Source organism: Choloepus didactylus, chromosome 8 (genome assembly GCF_015220235.1).
Source record: "Choloepus didactylus isolate mChoDid1 chromosome 8, mChoDid1.pri, whole genome shotgun sequence".
NCBI lineage: Eukaryota > Metazoa > Chordata > Mammalia > Pilosa > Megalonychidae > Choloepus > Choloepus didactylus.
Window position 1 is genome coordinate 82,016,598 of NC_051314.1, and position 17,430 is coordinate 82,034,027.

The 17,430-nt window shown below is 49.5% G+C and overlaps 3 protein-coding genes across 7 annotated transcripts in view; 2 read left to right on the forward strand and 1 right to left on the reverse strand.

The window, feature by feature from the left end:
* Positions 1-6,434, forward strand: part of LOC119541239 (cyclic AMP-dependent transcription factor ATF-7) — an 83,528-nt gene extending 77,094 nt beyond the window's left edge. For all 3 annotated transcript variants that reach the window (XM_037844986.1, XM_037844987.1, XM_037844988.1), the window contains one exon: positions 1,147-6,434. In XM_037844986.1, the coding sequence (XP_037700914.1) occupies positions 1,147-1,364 (218 nt within the window). In that variant the 3' untranslated portion in view covers positions 1,365-6,434. The remainder of the gene's footprint in view (positions 1-1,146) is intronic.
* A 124-nt stretch (positions 6,435-6,558) lies between these two features.
* Positions 6,559-10,371, forward strand: NPFF (neuropeptide FF-amide peptide precursor). The gene is made up of 3 exons (XM_037844992.1): positions 6,559-9,670; positions 9,915-10,036; positions 10,176-10,371. The coding sequence occupies exons 1-3, from the start codon at positions 9,569-9,571 to the stop codon at positions 10,291-10,293; spliced, it is 342 nt and encodes a 113-aa protein (XP_037700920.1). The 5' UTR covers positions 6,559-9,568; the 3' UTR covers positions 10,294-10,371.
* Positions 10,372-10,664: 293 nt separating this feature from the next.
* On the reverse strand, positions 10,665-16,061 carry TARBP2 (TARBP2 subunit of RISC loading complex). Of its 3 annotated transcripts, XM_037844990.1 has the most exons (10): positions 15,912-16,038; positions 15,511-15,595; positions 14,785-14,954; positions 13,902-14,004; positions 13,275-13,370; positions 12,644-12,716; positions 12,292-12,409; positions 11,863-11,990; positions 11,266-11,467; positions 10,665-11,109 (listed from the first exon to the last, which is right to left on the reverse strand). In XM_037844990.1, the coding sequence occupies exons 2-10, from the start codon at positions 15,561-15,563 to the stop codon at positions 10,952-10,954; spliced, it is 1,101 nt and encodes a 366-aa protein (XP_037700918.1). In that variant the 5' UTR covers positions 15,564-15,595; positions 15,912-16,038; the 3' UTR covers positions 10,665-10,951. The 3 variants fall into 3 exon arrangements, with proteins under 3 accessions (XP_037700918.1, XP_037700919.1, XP_037700917.1); XM_037844991.1 differs by having other exon boundaries at positions 12,292-12,406; positions 15,511-16,061; XM_037844989.1 differs by having other exon boundaries at positions 15,511-16,060.
* Between the last annotated feature and the right edge of the window lie 1,369 nt (positions 16,062-17,430).

The following is a 17,430-nucleotide window of genomic DNA, read 5'->3' on the forward strand; positions in this document are numbered from 1 at the left end:
TTCTGTGTGGTATAGACATTATGTATGGTAGACACTTGAAACAAAAATGAGTGCCAAGATAAATAAGACACTGTTCCTACCCCCAAGAGACTCATAGGATTATGAGTAGATAAACATGTAAACCAGTGACTGAGTAAGTACAGGTATCCCAAAGAGCACCTAGACTGGGAGCATCCTGAGGACAGCGTTCCATTTTATTCTTTGTATACTCCAGTGCTGGCACATGGAATGCTCATTAAATATTTGATGAATAAATGAATGTCTGATCTTAAAGCACAAAGGTCGAAACCATTAATTGCCTTAGGATAACAAAGAAGGCTTCACAGAGGAGGTAATATTTGAATCCTTAAAAGAAGACTCAGGCATTTATCAGGAGGTCCACTTCGGAAGTTTTCCCTTATTCTGCACATGTCTTTTTAAGCAGCCATAGAGATTATATGGTGTTTAATAAAACTCCTTGACTGATGAGCAACATGAAGTTATCTTCTTATGCAGCTCAGATGTTATATTTTAATAGTAAAATGTTATTGTCACTCTAGGTGGAGTGATATACCCTTAATAAATGTTTTAAATCATTAATGCCTAGCTAATTGATAGTCAGGAGGGTCTAACAGACCTCTTACTTGTTTGTAGTGTTAACTGACTCTTGGCCAAGGATTGACTATTTATAACATTATTTGGAGCTTGATATTTATGCGGTGCAAACTACATGCTAAAAGAACATAAAAAATAATGGAATAATTCAGTTCCTGTGGTAATTCATCAGAGAGGGTAACTAAGGAGAGATTTCTTTTAGATTACCTTCAAAGACACGACTACAAGGAAAAGTATTCCAAACAGGGATAGTAAACTGTGGGAAGACCTAGAATCCAGACAGGTTAATTAACATTTGGGATTCACTTTATTAGGATGGATAGGTTAATTTTGGCCTAGTTTTTGCTTCCCTTCCCCCAGCTAATTTCCTAGCTCATTCATGGCTTGGAAGTCAGGATTCTGTTTTGTTTTGTTTTGTTTTTTCCTCACAAAAAGAATGGGCTTCATTTTCTTTTGGGTTCTGTTAGAATTATGGCAAAAGGTAGTCCTGCCTGTTTCCCCGTTCTGTTTTCTAACCACTTGATGTCTGCTCTTTGCCCTCCTTCCTGGCAGAAAGCCCCAAGGAAAGCTCAGAGCCGACGGGTTCTCCAGCCCCTGTGATTCAGCACAGCTCAGCAACAGCCCCTAGCAATGGCCTCAGTGTTCGCTCTGCAGCTGAAGCTGTGGCCACCTCGGTCCTCACTCAGATGGCCAGCCAAAGGACAGAACTGAGCATGCCGATACAGTCGCATGTGATCATGACCCCACAGTCCCAGTCTGCGGGCAGATGATGTCTCCCCTGGTGGAGAGGTCCCCAGCCAGAGCTCGCCCACCCAAGAGCCAAGAAAGATGTCATCTTACCCCTTCCATCTGCCTTGGACATGGGAAAATGGGGGGAAAATTGTGTGTTGTGAGTAATGGACAGATGTGGGCTTTTCTCTTCATCCAGATGGTCATGTATATTTGACACCTATACTAAGGGCCTCCCAGCCCCAGAGCCACATAGATCATCCCCTAAGTGTGGGATTTCTGATGGACCCACAGTCAAAGGCCTTTCCAGATGGTCCGAACAATCACCTCTGCCCCATGCACATGTACCTGTCTCTTTTAACACTAACCCTTGCTTTTCTAGGTTTGGGGTTTCTCAGCTTCCTCTCTCCCCACTAGGCTGTGGTTGTTACCTTCTTGTTCCTTACAAGCATGTCACTTCCTGCTAGGTAGAGGGAGGCTAGATTTGATGGCATATCACCTACTGGCCCATCCCCAGCCACCCTATGGACTCAGGACTTTGTTTCCCCTTAGCTGCTTATTGACCCCTTTTTCCTCTTCCTAAATTCTAGTTAAAACATTCACTTATGGAGAATCTAAGGTTACCTTTGATATATGAAATAGCAGGAATTTCCAGCTCTTCCATAAACTTAATTCCTTCTCCAACTGGCCACCAAACAAACATATAAAATAGGAAGAAAGAAACAAAACCCCAAGAGTTCCACTGCAGTCCTTTTTCATGTTTTTCCAGAGCTATTTGGGTACCTCCTTTTGTCTCTTGACCTTAAGTAGGCTAGTGCTGAGGTCTTTTCCACTTCCCCACTAAGCCATGGCAACCTCATCTTGTGGCCTTATATTATTAGACATTGCTTGGTAGCAAAAAGGAAAGAGCCGGTGATCTGACTGGCTGATCCCTAGCCCCTCCCTGCTCCATCCTCCTTTAGTTTTAATTGTCAGGACTGGCAGGAACAATGTAGTTCAAAGCTAGTCCCATTAGGTTACTGGATTGATTGATTATTTTCTGTTTTACAAGTGTTTACTGGCCAGAGCATACACACTTCTCTTGGTCATCCTTCTCCTCCTGCCTTTCCCTCTCCATTTCCCTTTTCACATCACTGCCACCATCTCTCTTCTATAACTAATTCAGATGCAGCTTTCATGGAGGCTGTTATGCAGGGGACCCTGTGCACTCCCTTGCTCTTCCCCCATTTCTCAGCCTCACATTTCACCTTTCCGGGCTAGGTTTTTAAATTCTAAGTGTCTACCACCTTCTGGATCTGTCTTCTCTCTTTCACCAGGCTTACAGCCTAGCCACTATCTCCCTGACCCTGTGGAGTCTCTTCAGCTCTTTTCAGCTCTCTGCCCCTTAGGTGCAATGCTTCTCTCCATACTCTAAGCCCCAGGACTCTAAGGCATCATAGCCAAGGTCCTGAGTGGATTTTCTTGAGTATAAGATTGGATAGGGGAAGACAGGGGAAAGGGAGGATGCAGTACTAATCTTGTAGAAGAGCCCTGACTCATGAGGGGTCTGGCCTCCCCAGGAAACTGGTGACTATCACTCTTAGCTATTCTTAATTAAACAGTTGGGTTTCAGGGAGAGAAATTCGTCCCTCTTGTCCCTCTTTCTTCCCTGTTAGGACGTCTCATCTTCCCTTGGCTCTGAACTATGCAATTTCTAACAGCCATAGGAAGCAATCATTGCCAGAGGCCTGTGGGTAGATAGGTCAGCTTTAATAGCTCTTCAGTGTGAAATCCTTCCATTTGTCCCAGAGCTACCTTCTACCGTCTCCCCAAGCCAAGAATGTCCTTTTCTCCATCTCTCCTACATCCATCTTAAACTAACATACAAAATAACTGCCAGCTTCCTTTCTTATTTTGTCTTCCAAAAATGGCTGTCATAGGAGAAAGAGAAAATGTTCTAAGCTACAAGATTCTCATCTCCTCAGAGTGAAAGTACTGGTAAACCAGTCAGGTAACATGGTCTGCTGCATTTCTTTTAAATTCCCCCTACTGCTTTTCAGATCCAGTGCTGAACAAGCCACACCTGGTGAAGAGAAGGGAGAGAAAACATGATTTTCTTATCCTCCACCACCAAGGACCCAACAGGAATAACCCCTGAGATGACTCAAAATAGCAAGTGTCATGGCAGATGGTCAGGATGCAGGTTATCCCCTCCAGGGACTTCACTTGCCTTTAAGAATTCATTGCCATAACTAGTGCTCAGGACTTTTGCTTTAGACAGCTGCACCCTGGGATTTTCTCCTGCTTCAGAGTTTTGTTTCATTTTTTATTGTCTTCATATCCCATTAGCAGCCTTGCCTTCAAGCTTAACCGAGCTTGTGGCTCTTAAGGAGCCATCATAAGGCCTTTGACTCTTTTTCTTCCCCCTTCAGTTAAGTGTTATTAATATACTCTGGCCTTGGAGAGGGTTTGAGGCTTGCCAGCCTGTCCCTGTGTTTGATGGCTAATTTAGATAAAGGGTCTTATTTAGGGTTTTAGCCCCAAATCTAATTCTCTGAGTCTTTATCTCATTTCCATTAGCGGGAAGTAAGTATTAGAGAACTGAATAAGGGGCATTGCCAGAACCTTAGTAATGAAGCAGCAGTGACATGAAGAAGGGGCAGAATAGCGCTTGCCAGACAATCCTTTAGTTAGTCTTCAGTCTCTAAGAAGGCAGAGCAATTGTTTACCCTGAAACTTCTCTTATAGTCAAGGGGAACTACACTTGTTATTGTTGCCAGCCATGTGGTCATTTTCCCATGATCTATGCCTTCCAGACACATCTAGACCAGAAACAAACATTATGGAGAGTGTCAATAAGTTCTTCCTAAGGGCCATGGTCATTCTGGGGGCCTAAGAAGGAGCATTTGGGAAAGTAGCTGGAAGTGTGTATGTTTTGGGACTCGTCCTCCCACCACGCTCCAAAGACATGGCTGCTAGATAACCCAAGGCTCTCGTAGAGAAAGGGATGTAATCCTTAGATCTGCAGATTTTCTGCCCCATTCCCTTAAAAGAAGGCTTGCTTAGAGTTGAAGTCTCTGAAAGCCTCCCATACTGCTAGGAAGGACTAGTGGTACCTTCTTTTCTTATTGTTTCCCTGTTGGTTTTATACCCCAAATCTGGCTGCCTTCAGCCTCCACTCCTTTCCTTGGTCCTAACCACTAGGTCATATGCTATAGGTCGTGGTAAAGGAGGGGTTGGGCTAACTGAACCTCACCTCACTGCCTTCCTTATTCCTGTTCTGTTGTTCTTGGCTCCCTTTTTGATATACTGCCACCCAGCACCAACCCATCCTGGTAGATGGGGTGCTTAGCTATAACCATGCCCCATCTTCAGTCTGATCCACCAAGCAGTCAGCAAAAAATTCTTCCTGTCATTTCTGAGGCTCACCTCCATGCCAAGAGAGGCTCCTTAAAGGTGCTAGTCCCTGAAACAGCTCACCCCAATTTCCCCCTCTTCTTTCATAATTCTCTTCCCATCCCCAAATCATTATTTCCCATTAATATTGTACATTGTATACACAGGAAGGAAATATATTACTTCTTTTTTTTAAATTTCATAACCCAGTCTATTTTCCAGTCCTCCTGGCTGTATCACATATGCTTTTGTTGCTATGCTGTGTCTGCTTTCTTTAGGCTTTTGATCAAAGGAGAGGGGAGGCAAAAACAGAGGATCCTAAGGCAGATTAGAGGACCTCCACCTACCTACAGCCTCTTACAACCCTAATCATCCCTGTCACAGTACAGAACTGATTTCTCTGTTTCTGTTTCTACACATGCATAGAGATAAATCCCCACCCACCTACCCCAGAGTGGTGACCCAGCAGGAATGCGCATAGGTGGCTGCTGGCCAGCACTCCCACTCTGCACCGGTTCATTTATCTCTCTTTGGGGTAAAATCCTACCCCAGAATGAGAAAAAGTTGGGGAGAGTAGGACAGGTTAAGACAGATTATGTCCTTTGTAGATGCATGTTTGTATTGTAGTTACTAGGGTTTACTTTATATTTTTAATGGGGTCTGCTAGCACAGGGCTATCTCATCAGCATTAGCTACTGGTGAGTGGTGTTTCTGCTGCAAGAAGTGGCTCTGAGCACCAGTTTTATTGGCTTTACCTTAGGCAGTGGTTCTTAGAATGTGGTCCATGACCAGCAGCATTAGCATCACCAATATCTGGGAACTTGTTCAAAATTCAAATTCTCAGGCCCCATCCCAGATTTATTGAATCAGAAAATCTGGGGGTGGTTTGTAACAAGTACTCCAAGTGATTCTAATGCACACTAAAGTTTGAGAACCATTGCCTTAGGGGCAAGCTGGGAAATTCTTTTAAGATGTCAAGGATATGTTAAATACCATCATCTGTCTTAGCACTAACATATTTTTCCATTTCCTCCAGTCCCTCCCTTCACTCCCATTGAAACAACCACCACCACATCATTCATCTCAAAATCTAGGTTTGTCTGCCTTCTAGTCTTCTCCCTAAAACCTCTCTCTGGGTCATTCTGGACAGGAGTTGTCCAGTGTGCCCTTGCAGACTGGTTACTCCGTGTTCTTTGTTACATTAAGGACCAGCTGGAGCTTTAGCTGTCATTTTCCTCTCATACACATACACACACCTTTCAGGTAGGTAGGAGAAAAGCTTCCAACCCAAACAGTGGAAGCTGCAGTATCCTGACATAGTATCTGTTTAAAAGAAAGCAGTGTGTATCTATGATTATATCTGTTCTTCTGTATATCTTTGACATGTAGCAACACCTCTCTATCTTATTAAGGAACTCCTCTGGGTCTGAGTCTTTACATTCCCTGATGGTGGGCTTTGATGGTTGAGAGGATACAGTGCTACAGGCTATTTTGTTACAAAACCGTCTTTTCCCTTCTCCCCTCCACCCAAGTCAGCATGATCCCTGTGAGCAGGCTCTCACAATCTCCCGGGACAGGGCTGAGGCAGGGGCTTTGCTCTATTCTCCCTAATCTTCCTTCCCCCTTGCCACTAAGCAGTTATCCCCCAGCCATGCCTTTTCCCTCCTTCCCTTGCCCTGACATATATTGTGCCTTATTTATGCTGCAAATGTAACATTAAACTATCAAGAGAACCACTCTTATGTCTGATGCTTCAAGACTCTACTCCACCAGCCCCATTGTTCACTCTGGGAATTCATTGGGCCTGCATGTCTGTGATCTTCCTCTCCTGTTTCTATAAGGACAGAAGGAACAGGGATTCTTTTCTCTACTTTGTATACAGAGAAGACACAGCCTAGAGATGGTGAATGCTTTTATATAAATTACCCAACATGACAGCATGGGAACCAGAACTTAGATCTGTCCACTGCCTGGAGACATGGGGCTTCTCAGCATCTTGGGAGCACTTAGTGTGTGCTTTATATCAGGAGATGAGAGAGTACTCAGGCACTCTCTCATCTCTTAGTATCTCCCCCACCCCCCAAAAAACAACAACGACAACAACAAACCCTATCCTTAAGTAGCTTCCAGCCTTACTGGGAAGATGGAGATCTACATAGACATGGAAAGTGAAGCTTGAATGAGTTCTGGGGGGTGTGGAGAGGAAATTGGTGTGGAAATGAGAGGTGGAGTTTGTTTAGAAGCAAGTAAGAGGTAGTTCACGGGGAATGCTTAGGGACCATAGGGAGTAAGGAAGTATAGGGGAAATCACTAATAATTTCTTGCGTCTGTGTATTCATTTACTGTTATCATAACAAGTGAGCACCTTGAGCCAGGCTAAAGAATTTGGCAAAAGAGATAGCAAGTCCCTTGGAGGGTTTCCCAATAGGAGAGAAACGATTTAAGAAACTGTGACTGATTTTTGGTAGACACTTGGCACAAACAGGGAGTCTGAGCCTCCTTAGGAGAGTGGGAAAGGCAGTGTATTGTCTTTGTGGTCTTTGTGTTGTAGTCAGGATCACATGGGGATCTAGACTGGGGTAAGAAAGGAAGTTGCTGGAAACCAGATACCAAAGCCAAGTTTTCCAAGTTACAAGAATTAACCCATTCCAATTTCTAACCAAAGTAGAGCCCAGCTCACCTCCATCCTGGACATAGAAAGCCAGGTAGACCAGCCCCTTCCTGAATGCAGCCTTAGCTCAGACCCACTTGTAATTAGAGATCAGAGAAATATAGGAGGAGAAGCAAGAGGATGGTGAAGATTTATTGATTGCCTGCTCTGTGCTAGGTGGAATATTAGATGTTTTAAGTCATTAAGTTAGTCATTTACTATTCACAATAGTAAATAATCTTGATAATGGTAGTTGTCTCATTTTATTGATGTTGAACCAAGGTTTAAATTGAGACATTTGCCTAAGTCACACAGTGAAGTGCAAGAATTGAGATTAAAACTGAGTTTCCGTCTGAACCCAGAATACTTTTTCCTTTGCCCCACCCATCCTTGCAACCTGCTCCTCTGTACCTCTGTCAAACAAGAACCAGCAAAGACCAGGATATGATGCAGGATCTACTTCCCACAGGACCATCTACCTATGGACACTCACTTTTAAGAAGCAGTGAACTACAAGATATAATATAATGATGTAATGATGAATGTCAGGTTCTATGCTTGGGACCAACCATAAGACAAAGCTTACAAAAAGGTTACTCTTAGCTTAGGCTGCATTAATAGAAATGAGTATCTATAACCTCCAGAACAAAACCTACATATCCAAAGTATAAGTTGATTTCTAGGTGCCTTGTTTGAAAGAGGGGGATAGTTCTATGGAGCAGTAAAGACTAGAAAGTGGAAGAATAAATTCTATCTTCGAACATATTAAGGGCTCTTACATATGAAAAAGATCAGAGATGTTGTGTGTGACAAGATGGGCAAACTAAGACCTTGGTGGAAGCTACAGAGAGACTGAAGCCAACTCAGCACAAGGATAAAACTGTCCAAAGACTGTCTCAGGAGATGGTAAGTTCCCTTGGGACTGGAGTATACAAGGATAATCACAGCTAACATTTTGAGGACCCTTGCTCTATGCCACACCCTGTACTGAGTGCATTACAAAAATCTCTCAGTTAATCCTCACTGTAGCCCTAGAAAGTAGTTCCTTTTAATGTTCCCATGGTTTAGGTGAGGAAACTGAAGTTTATACATTAGCTTGCCCAGGGTCAGGCTGATTCAAAGGGTCTTCTTCATCATGGACCCTCTCCATCACAGGTCAGAGAACCAAGGATTCTAGTGTAGGTGCAGCTTGGAAGGACTCCTTCCTAGGAAGTAGTGATCCTGCTTTTTCCTAAGGCAGGATTCCTAGTCTCCTACCCCAATATGTCAGAGCCAGAGCCAGGCAGAGGCTGTGGTGACTACCAGGAGGTGGGACAAAGTGATAATCCAACCCTCCAGTATCCGGCCACTGCCTTTCAATGATTCTGGGAACCCTTGGAGTCAGTGCCTTACTACTTTGGTCTCCTAGGTTCCTCTCGAGTTCCATTCTAGAAAAAGGAAGTGGCTGGCCCTGGCAGTTTTAAGGGGCTGTGACCACAGGGTGGCAGCAGTGCTTCAGCTGCAGAGGAAGAGCGGCGAGGCAGGTCCTAAGCAGTGTCCTCTCGTGAAAAAGGGGGTCTTGTCTACAAAGTTGAAGCCATTCTCTATTTCTGGGGCCCCAAATTCCTTCTGTATCTCACTTTTCTACCCATGGGCAAATCTCAGAGTAAGGATTCCATTTTTATCCCTCAAAGAGGCACGTAAATGGGTGTGAATGGGCTGGTGATACTGCCTGCCAGACTGCCAGGCTGGGTCATCCCAGCCGATCTGGAGTCTCCCCTTCGCCCAAGTCTGATCCTGGCTCTTCCATTCCATTCTCTCAGTTCCAGCACATAATGCCAAACTCTTCCTGACAGGACTTCATGCATTATTCCAGAAGTTAGGAAAGAGAAGAGGTGATCAATTGGAGCTCTCCAACCTGTTGAGGGATTGGGGGTTCTTGTAAGGCCCCCCAGGGCCTGACTCTCACAAAGCGTCTGCAATTAATGATGCTTCCTGAGCTCTGGAGACAGGATTTATGCATCTAATAAAGTCTATTACTCCAGGCTTAAGGGCTGGGGGCCGGAGGCTGAGAGCAGGGAGTCCCAGGGGGACCATGGGAGAGGGGCCCCAGGCGACTCTTAATGGAGTGGTGCATTTCCATTGCCTGCTCTAGATTCCCCCACAGGCTGCTGTGGGCGGGGGAGACGGGGGACAGCAGGTATAAGAGGCAGGAGTGGCTGTAAGAAGGCAGATGGCAGCATGGATTCTAGGTGGGCAGCCATGCTGCTGGTATTGCTGCTAATAGACTGGGGCCACGCTGAACAACCTAGGGGCCAGGATGGAAGAGATGAGATCGTTATGGTAAGTGAGCACCCCCTACTCCCACTCCCATCCCATCCCATCCCCATTTTCCCTTACTTCAACTTGAGACTTGTGCTCTAGGTTCAGATACTCTCTGGCTGCCAAGGTCTTCACTGGGTTCTCACAGCTGAGGAAAAAAGTCCTCAGCCTCCTACAGCTTGCCCCTGGAAAGCTTCTCCCTTCTTGTAAATGAAATGTCCAGGGCATTTGCCCATCTTCCTTTCCTGATGCCCCCTTGCCATAGGAGGAAGACAACAGACTCCACCCACTGCAAGATGCCCAGACCCCTGGGTCACTCTGGCGCTCCCTACTGCAGGCCATGCTGAGACCTGGCCAGAGCCCAGCCTTCCTGTTTCAGCCCCACAGGTGAGTCTAAAAGAGACAGTTGGGCATGGCAGGGGGTGGAGGTGGAGGTGAAAAGAGCAGGGGACAAAGGAACAGGGAAGAGGGCTAGAAAAGAGGAGGGACTGAGAGGCTCTGAATCTGAGGCTCAATCTCTCCTAAGGTTTGGCAGAAATACCTGGGGGTCCTGGAACAACAATCGGCTGAGCCCCCGCGCTGGGGAGGGGCTGAGCTCCCAGTTCTTGAGCCTGGCTGCCCCCCAATGCTTTGGGAAGAAGTGACATGCCATTTCCTGATGTGTATGCATGTAAGGCCCACACCCCAAAGTGCGATGTGTTCCCCAAATAAAGATGTCTGGCTTCTGAATCCATGTGTCTGTGTGAGACTTTAAAGAGCTGGAAGGGAACCCCAGGGCAAGAACCACTGTCCCCTTCATCTCCACCAAATCCAACCCTCCAGGAATGCAGCTGACAGGAGTTCCCAGAGGCATCCAGTCTCCTCCCACCACAAAGAAAAGCATGGGGACATGTTGGACAGGGTGGGGGAAGGGAGTTACACACCAAAGGATCAAAAGGAAAACAACAGAGGAAGTAATTGGTGCTAGATGGTCCCTCTGCCATCAGCACTACTCAGGGAAACGGAAAGACCAGGGTTTAAGAATCCAAGGGGCAGCATGTTTATTCTGGGATCTAGCAGAAAGCCCCCAATTTCATTTTCACTCGTTGTCACCAATAAAATGAGGATGGATCCTGGGCAGACTGAGGCCCTGTGGTCCCTGGCGGCTTGTCCTGTGCCCCTCCTCAGCCTCAAGGCAGGCAGTCTGTGTCAGAGGTAGAGACAGCACCTCCAGGGGGTACTGGAACAGGGCACAGGTGCACAGGCCAGGGGGCAGAAAGAGCAGGGAGCAAAGGGTGCACATCCATGAGTCCAGCTGAGGCTTTACTTGCTGCCCGCCATGATCTTGAGGTACTGCAGGGCACGGCGAGCAGCCTCGCCACGGGCAGCCTCCCTGGTAGTTGCAGAGCCATGACACACAGTGGCCGGCTGTGTAGACAGTTCCACCAGGCACTGGCAGAGCCCACTCAGGCTCAACTCCTCTGGAAGCCAAGAGAAGAGGGAGGCAGTGTTGGGCGGGGAGGCAGCACCAGGGTGGAGTGCATTTATGTCATCATCTTCCCCTTCTAATCCCCTTACACCCATCCATACTTGTTCTGGTCCGGTCCCTATCCCCTGAACCCCCCAGCCAGCCATACCAATATCCAGGTAGCTGACATGGAAGGCCTGCTCCTCAGAGAGCTCACTGAGGACACTGCAGCAGGCAGGGCCCAGGGCACCTAGGGAGCCCAGGGAGCAGCTGCGAAGAGACAGGATCTTCTCTCCCATGGAATTTCGCAGAGAATCCCAGGTGCAGCCTGGGCCCCGGTTCCGAAGTCCATCTAGGCGGGAGCCCACACCCTGACAAGACAGGGACAATGAGAAAGATGCAGCCAAAGGCTGTGGGACCTAGGCATTTAGACATTTAATATCCAAGGACAGAAAAGCCCAAAGAATGCTTCCTCCAGCTTGCCTCCCCCAATCAGTCCCCGGATGACCCCAACTAACTACTAGACCTCAGACCAGATAGCCAGGAACCTTCCTCATTCCAAGCCAGCTTCCCCACAGCACTCAGTAGATGGGCCTACAGTCAAGCCTGAGACAGGGCCCAAGGAACCCTGGGTCTGATAGGAGATCTGGGGCAGGAACAGGCCCAGGACCAGAAAGGCTCACTCCTGAGACACAGGCCTAAGTCCCCAATCCCCTGCCCTGGCATGGAGGATGGACCAAGCACCTGGCCCACACAAGCCACTCACAATGGAGAACTGATCATCATCAGGTTCCGCCTCGTTCCCATCCCGGGCATCCAGAGGCACCGTGTGCACTCGAAGCAGCATTTTGGCCGCTGCGTTACGCTTTGCTAGCTTTTTGGAAGTGCCACTGCCTGCATGTGGGGAGAGGGTTGCTGGATTGATTCCCAACAGGCCCAGTACTTTCCATGCTTCTCACCCAGAGCATACTTGGAGGAGGGTCCCCTGAGGGCAGTGTCAGTTGGAAAGGAGCGCTCAGGACCTGCCCATGCACCTGAGATCCTGGTCAGCCAGAAGAGAGGGGTAGGAATAGGGTAAAAAGGAAGGAGCTGAGCCAGGCCCTGAGCAGCAAAGAGAGCTGTGAGTATAGCAGGCCAGGAGCTACTCTGGGGCTGGGGGGACAGTAGCTGCAAGAACCCTCTTCTGCCCAGTTACCAATCTCAATGAAACGCTCCACTCGGCAGGTCATGGTAAACTCTTTGCGATGGGCTGGCCCGGATTCCTGGGTCACTGTGTACTCAGGCAACCTCCAGCCTTTCTGTACCACCAGCTCCTTGGAAGAGGTGGAGAAATGGGTGCACAAAACTGAGTAAGGAAAGACTCCCCCATATCATGCTGGTATCCACTCTCCCTCATACCCTAGGAGCCTCAGGCTCTAGTTAGAGGAAGGATAAGGCAGGGGGTATAGGGTTACCTCCTCCCCCACCCATAAACACACATAACCTTCCCTCACAGCCCCTGGTTCAGGGAAGACAGGCATGCAGGGGAAATGAGGATGAGGGCACACCTGCAGAGCACCAACAGGGTTGCATTCAGACTGCTGAGGGGAGACGGGAGGCTGCACCTCCATGGAGGGACTCCTGAAGGAAAAAGGCCGAGGACCAAAGCTGAGGGGGATGTTTCCTTCTGCAGCAGCCCATGAACCGGGTCCTAACCACTGCTTTGGTTTCCTTCATTATCTTCTCCCTATTCCTCACAAGGCAGGCAGCTGTCTGTCCAAATGTCTAGCTTTACTCCTTCCTGCTCTGGCTGCTTCCCCCTCCCACCTAAGGGAGGCTTCTCTATCTCCCAGCCCCATTTAGATTCTGGTACACTGAGGTACCATCTTAACAGGACAGAGGGAGAGGGATGTATATCCCAGCACCTGATGGGACTCAAACATGGATCATGTAGCCAACCCAGAAGAACCATTAAAAATGGTCCAACATCATCCATATGGCCATTTAAAAATCATAAATTACCTCCTGTCCCAAGAGCTTACCAGCTGGTGCAAATTCTTCAAGCTCTGGTCCCCAACTAGTCCATCCTCTGTTTACTCTTAGGCTTCCTCATGCCTGACCAACCTAAGACCAAGGGTTTGGGGGCCAGGAGCCAGGACCCCTACTTCCTGCTTCAGGGAGTGGGGGGACACAAGATACCTCGTTGGGACAGCAGATGGAACAGGAGTAGCAGCAGCTGCAGCAGTGAAAACCAGAACGTCCTCAGGCAGTGAAGAGTCTAGGGGAGAAAAAGAACTTCCCGAGGGGAAGGGAGCCTTCGATTCACACCCATGTGTAGAAGGGATGGACGGTGAAGGATACAGGTCCTCTAGACCTGCCCATCCCCTAAGAAAGCACCTCCCCACTTGAGCCAAAAACTTAGGGAAGCTCAACCAACAGCTCTTCCTCATGTCAAAAACTAGATCAAAAGGACTGGGAAAGGGGGAAGAAGGGTCTCTTCCTACGCAAGGACCCTGTGGGCAACCAACTCCAACCTGAGTGTGGAAGAGGGAAGGACATCTTGCTAAAGAAGAGGCAGGATGAGGAGTACTACTTTCCACCTCAGCTTCCACCCTTCTCCCTCCCTAACCCGGGTCCCAAACCAAGGCCACAAACCCTAGTGAGGCTTGGGCCACTCCCCCCAGAATCTTTCACAGCAGCAGAAGCCCTGGAAACAACCTGTTCAGGTCTAGAGGAAATTCTCAGGAAGAGGCCAGGACAGGGTAGCCTAGTGGGGAGAAGGGGTGGGGCAGGGTCTCTAGGATGCCTCAGCTGTTCCTCCCTCACCTGCTGTCTTCCAGGGCCGGCTCCAGCATGCTCCCCCCTTTGAGGTGTTTGAGGGCCACCTCAGCTGCCTTGTGCTTGGCTGCCTTCTTGCTGGGACCCTGACCTGAGAGAGGGGGTGTGGGCAATACTGGGGGTCATGAAGGACAGAAAAGAAACCAGCATCCCACAGCCTCTCTCCTCACAGCCAGAAGAAGTCAACCAAGCCCCTCTAACCGACCTCCCTATGTCCAAGACTGGAAGTGTTACACCGACTGCTGGAAGGAAGGGCCCTTATCCATCCATTAACTCCCAGGTAGGAGTCAAGCTGTGCCAAGCAGAAATTTTACTGAGCTCCAACACCTTGGAGGGAGAGATTATTTTTCTGCCTTTCTTTTCTCTGAAGAGCCCTTTCTTTTCCCTCAAATCAAATAGGTTGAAAAACAGAAAGAGGGTAGACTCTGAGGTCAAAACCCAGATGTGATCTTGCACCTGCCATTTTACCTCTCTGAGCCTGTTTCCTCATATTCAACATGGGGATACTACCACCTACATGACCCGGATAGTGAAGTTTAATATTAAATGGGTGTTTGGTTAAGCACCTGTAACAGAGGCACTCCCTCCCCCAAATCCTTACTGAGATTTAGGTTTCTCTTCTCTCACATTTTCCTTAAGTGTGATGAGGAGCTGCCAGATCACTGTAGCAGTCCTATTCTCTCCTCCAACTCTCCAAGTCCTACCCCACCTCCTCATACCCTGTTCTTCCAAGCCAGTCAGTGACTTCTCTCCTCAAATCTCTCCTTTCCACAGTAGCCTTGGAGAAGAGGACTGGGAAGTAACTCCAACAAACAAAGCCATGGGGCCCTATGAATGCACACCCCAGCCAGGCTGCCCAAGCCTTCCTCACCAGTGCAGCTGGTGTCGCCAACGGTGACCCGGAAGGTGAAATTAGGCTGGTGGGCTTGGCCCTCGGCTTTGAGAAGGTCGTACACGGGCGTCTTCCCTATTCTGGTCCCATACTCCTGCAGAAGGCTGATCGGGGTCTTGCCCGGGTTGGCGGCCAGCATTTGCTCTATACTGGGGGGAGGCGCACAAACCCACATCACACCTCCCCTCCCTCCACCCACCTGGCCAAACACTGCCATACCAAACCCAGGTACATTATGGGGACACAGGGTCCAGGGAACCCTGTGCAGTACAGTAACCATCAGCCGGGTTCAATGAGAAGTAGAAGTACAGGCTGGGAAAGCACTCCACTGTCCCACAGCAGGAGGAGAATGCACAGTTTCTGTCTCAGTTAAGGCGGGAGATCCTGTACCCCAGTGCAGGCTGGAAGTGCATGTTAACTGCCACAGTGCAGGTTAAGAACTCAGTACCCACCAAATGCACTGGATGTCGAGGGCATAAAGCCCAGTGCCGTAGTGCAGTCTGGGAACAGGGACAACACCAAACTATTTGGAGCTGGAGGAAGCGGCCACTGCCCGGGTGCATGCCGGGAACCACTGCCCACTGCCCCAGTGCCTACCGGGAACAACCCTCAGGCCAGGTGCATGCTGGGGCCGTGCCGTTCCCCACTCCACACCACGCCACGCCACTCTTTTCACTCTGCAGAGATCGGTACAAGGAGACTTACCTGGGCAGCCCGCAGCCCGCAGTGGTGCCGGAGCCCTGCTCCTCTTCACTCATTCCCTCCTCGGTCCCTGCGAGCTCCACTGTAACTGCAGCCTCCAAGCGCCTCAATACACCACCGACGAGCTAGGGCCGGGGCCAAGCCCGGAGTCGCGGCCGGTAGGGCCCGCCGCGGGGCATGCTGGGACATGGAGTCTCCCGCCCACCCTACTCCATGAATCTCCAACGGGAGGGGAGCTATCCACCCCACAACCCTCCGCGTGGTTCGCCCTGGCAGACTGCACCGCCTTCTGGGAGGAGCAGTCTCCTGCGTTGTCGCTACCCGACCTGAACGTGCGTTGTTTTTTTGGGGGGGGTTTTTATATCGTCCCGCCTCCTCCCTTCCACGCCTGCTCTCCCATGTACCTTGAGGATTTGGACATGCGCCCCAGCGAAGTGGAAGCGGCTCGGGGCGGGGCGGTAAGGGCTAACTCGAAGACGGAGGCCTTTCGAATTCCGAGAAAACTACAGAACCCAGGAACTTGTGCGCCATCTTTGTCGCAACTGGAGGGGCAGGGTCTACACGCACTAGAAGCTTCGCTGCGTAATTGGTTATTCCCTATTGCGTTTCCCTCCCTAGGCGGATTGAAATTGGTTCCTTTGCCTAGGAGGGGCGGGGACAAGGCAAAAACCGGGCCTTCTGACCTGGCGTTTTTCTTGAGGAAAGGCCGTGATTGGTCCGGGGGTGAGGCTGCTGTTGGATGCTGGCTCTTTGCGGTCTGGAGGGTGGGCTTTACCTGCACGCTGGAGGGTGCTGTTTTCTGCCCCCTGCCCACCCGGGAGGCTGTGGCAGTGGTAGTACAAGTTTCTCTCAGACCTTCCTTTCTCAGCTTCTCGGCCTAAGCCCCTGGTCCACGAGGCTTCGTCTCACAGAACTTGTTTCCTATTCTTAGGTTGTCCAGCTCCCTTCTTCCGTTTAGTTCTGCCCACAGTCTTTGGGGCTTCGCTTCTTTTCTCAGCCTTTTTAGAATGCTCCAAGTGAGGCTGTCTGTAATTGGCCGGGAAACCCCGTCTGGGGCCTGAGAATTAGACTACAGTGAGACAACACCTGATGGTCTCACTCCCTCTGCCAGGGCTTGGGTCTCTCAGCTAAAGGGAAGCAAAAGACGACTAATCTGGGTACAGAGCAGAACCAAAATTTTGGATCCCAGAGGCCCCATTCTCTCCTTCCCAAAGTCTCGACATCACTGCGCTGAGAGATATAGGGAAAATCTTGTGTCCTTGGAGAGAAAGATCACAAAAAATATTTGGTTCTGAGAATGAGTCAGGGAACAGATGTCTTGCTCTGAGCAGGGCTGAAGGTTCAGAGGAAACTTGGAATGATAATGAGAAGTCATCCAGGAATATTGGAGGAGGACGGGGCCTAGAACTGAGGCGCACAGAGTTGAGTGGAAATGGATTGTTGTCAGGGAAAGGAAAGCTGGCAAGATCGGTATGACAGGGGTAACAACACCAGAAGACTGGGTGCCACCTGAGGGGCTGCTGTTTCAGGCTATAAGAGGGAGTTTATAAGACGGGTCATAGGAGATTCCTACAGAATCAGCATCAGGCTCAGGGTGGCACCACCCCAGGATCCGTCAGCCAGGACGCATGGGGTCCAGAAGAGCCAGGGATGAGCCTGGAGCGCGCCGGATGGCAGCAGCGGGCTCCTTTAAGAGGCCGGCGGCTCCAGCGCAGCATCCCCCGCTCAGGGCGTGTCCGTCCCGGGGGGCCAGGGGCGGGGGCCCTAGAAGGAGCGGGAGTTCGAGCCGAGTGGGGACGGGGCTAGGGGTCGGGGGGTGGGGGCATAAAGCTTGGGCTGACACCCATGCACCTGGACACCGTACAAGCATCGCCTGTGACAGCGCCCCGGGCCCGGTCGAGGGCAGCGGGGGGAGGAGGGAAG

What these genes read in the sequence shown, in the direction of transcription:
- NPFF (XM_037844992.1), top strand. Translation starts at nt 9,569, where the DNA reads ATGGATTCTAGGTGGGCAGCCATGCTGCTGGTATTGCTGCTAATAGAC. An exon ending in GAAGAGATGAGATCGTTATG is followed by an intron (nt 9,671 to 9,914) that starts GTAAGTGAGCAC and finishes CCCTTGCCATAG; the next exon opens with GAGGAAGACAACAGACTCCA. An exon ending in TTCCTGTTTCAGCCCCACAG is followed by an intron (nt 10,037 to 10,175) that starts GTGAGTCTAAAA and finishes ATCTCTCCTAAG; the next exon opens with GTTTGGCAGAAATACCTGGG.
- TARBP2 (XM_037844989.1), bottom strand. Translation starts at nt 15,563, where the DNA reads ATGAGTGAAGAGGAGCAGGGCTCCGGCACCACTGCGGGCTGCGGGCTG. An exon ending in GCGGGCTGCGGGCTGCCCAG is followed by an intron (nt 14,955 to 15,510) that starts GTAAGTCTCCTT and finishes GCCTCCCCCCAG; the next exon opens with TATAGAGCAAATGCTGGCCG. An exon ending in TGGCGACACCAGCTGCACTG is followed by an intron (nt 14,005 to 14,784) that starts GTGAGGAAGGCT and finishes CCCCTCTCTCAG; the next exon opens with GTCAGGGTCCCAGCAAGAAG.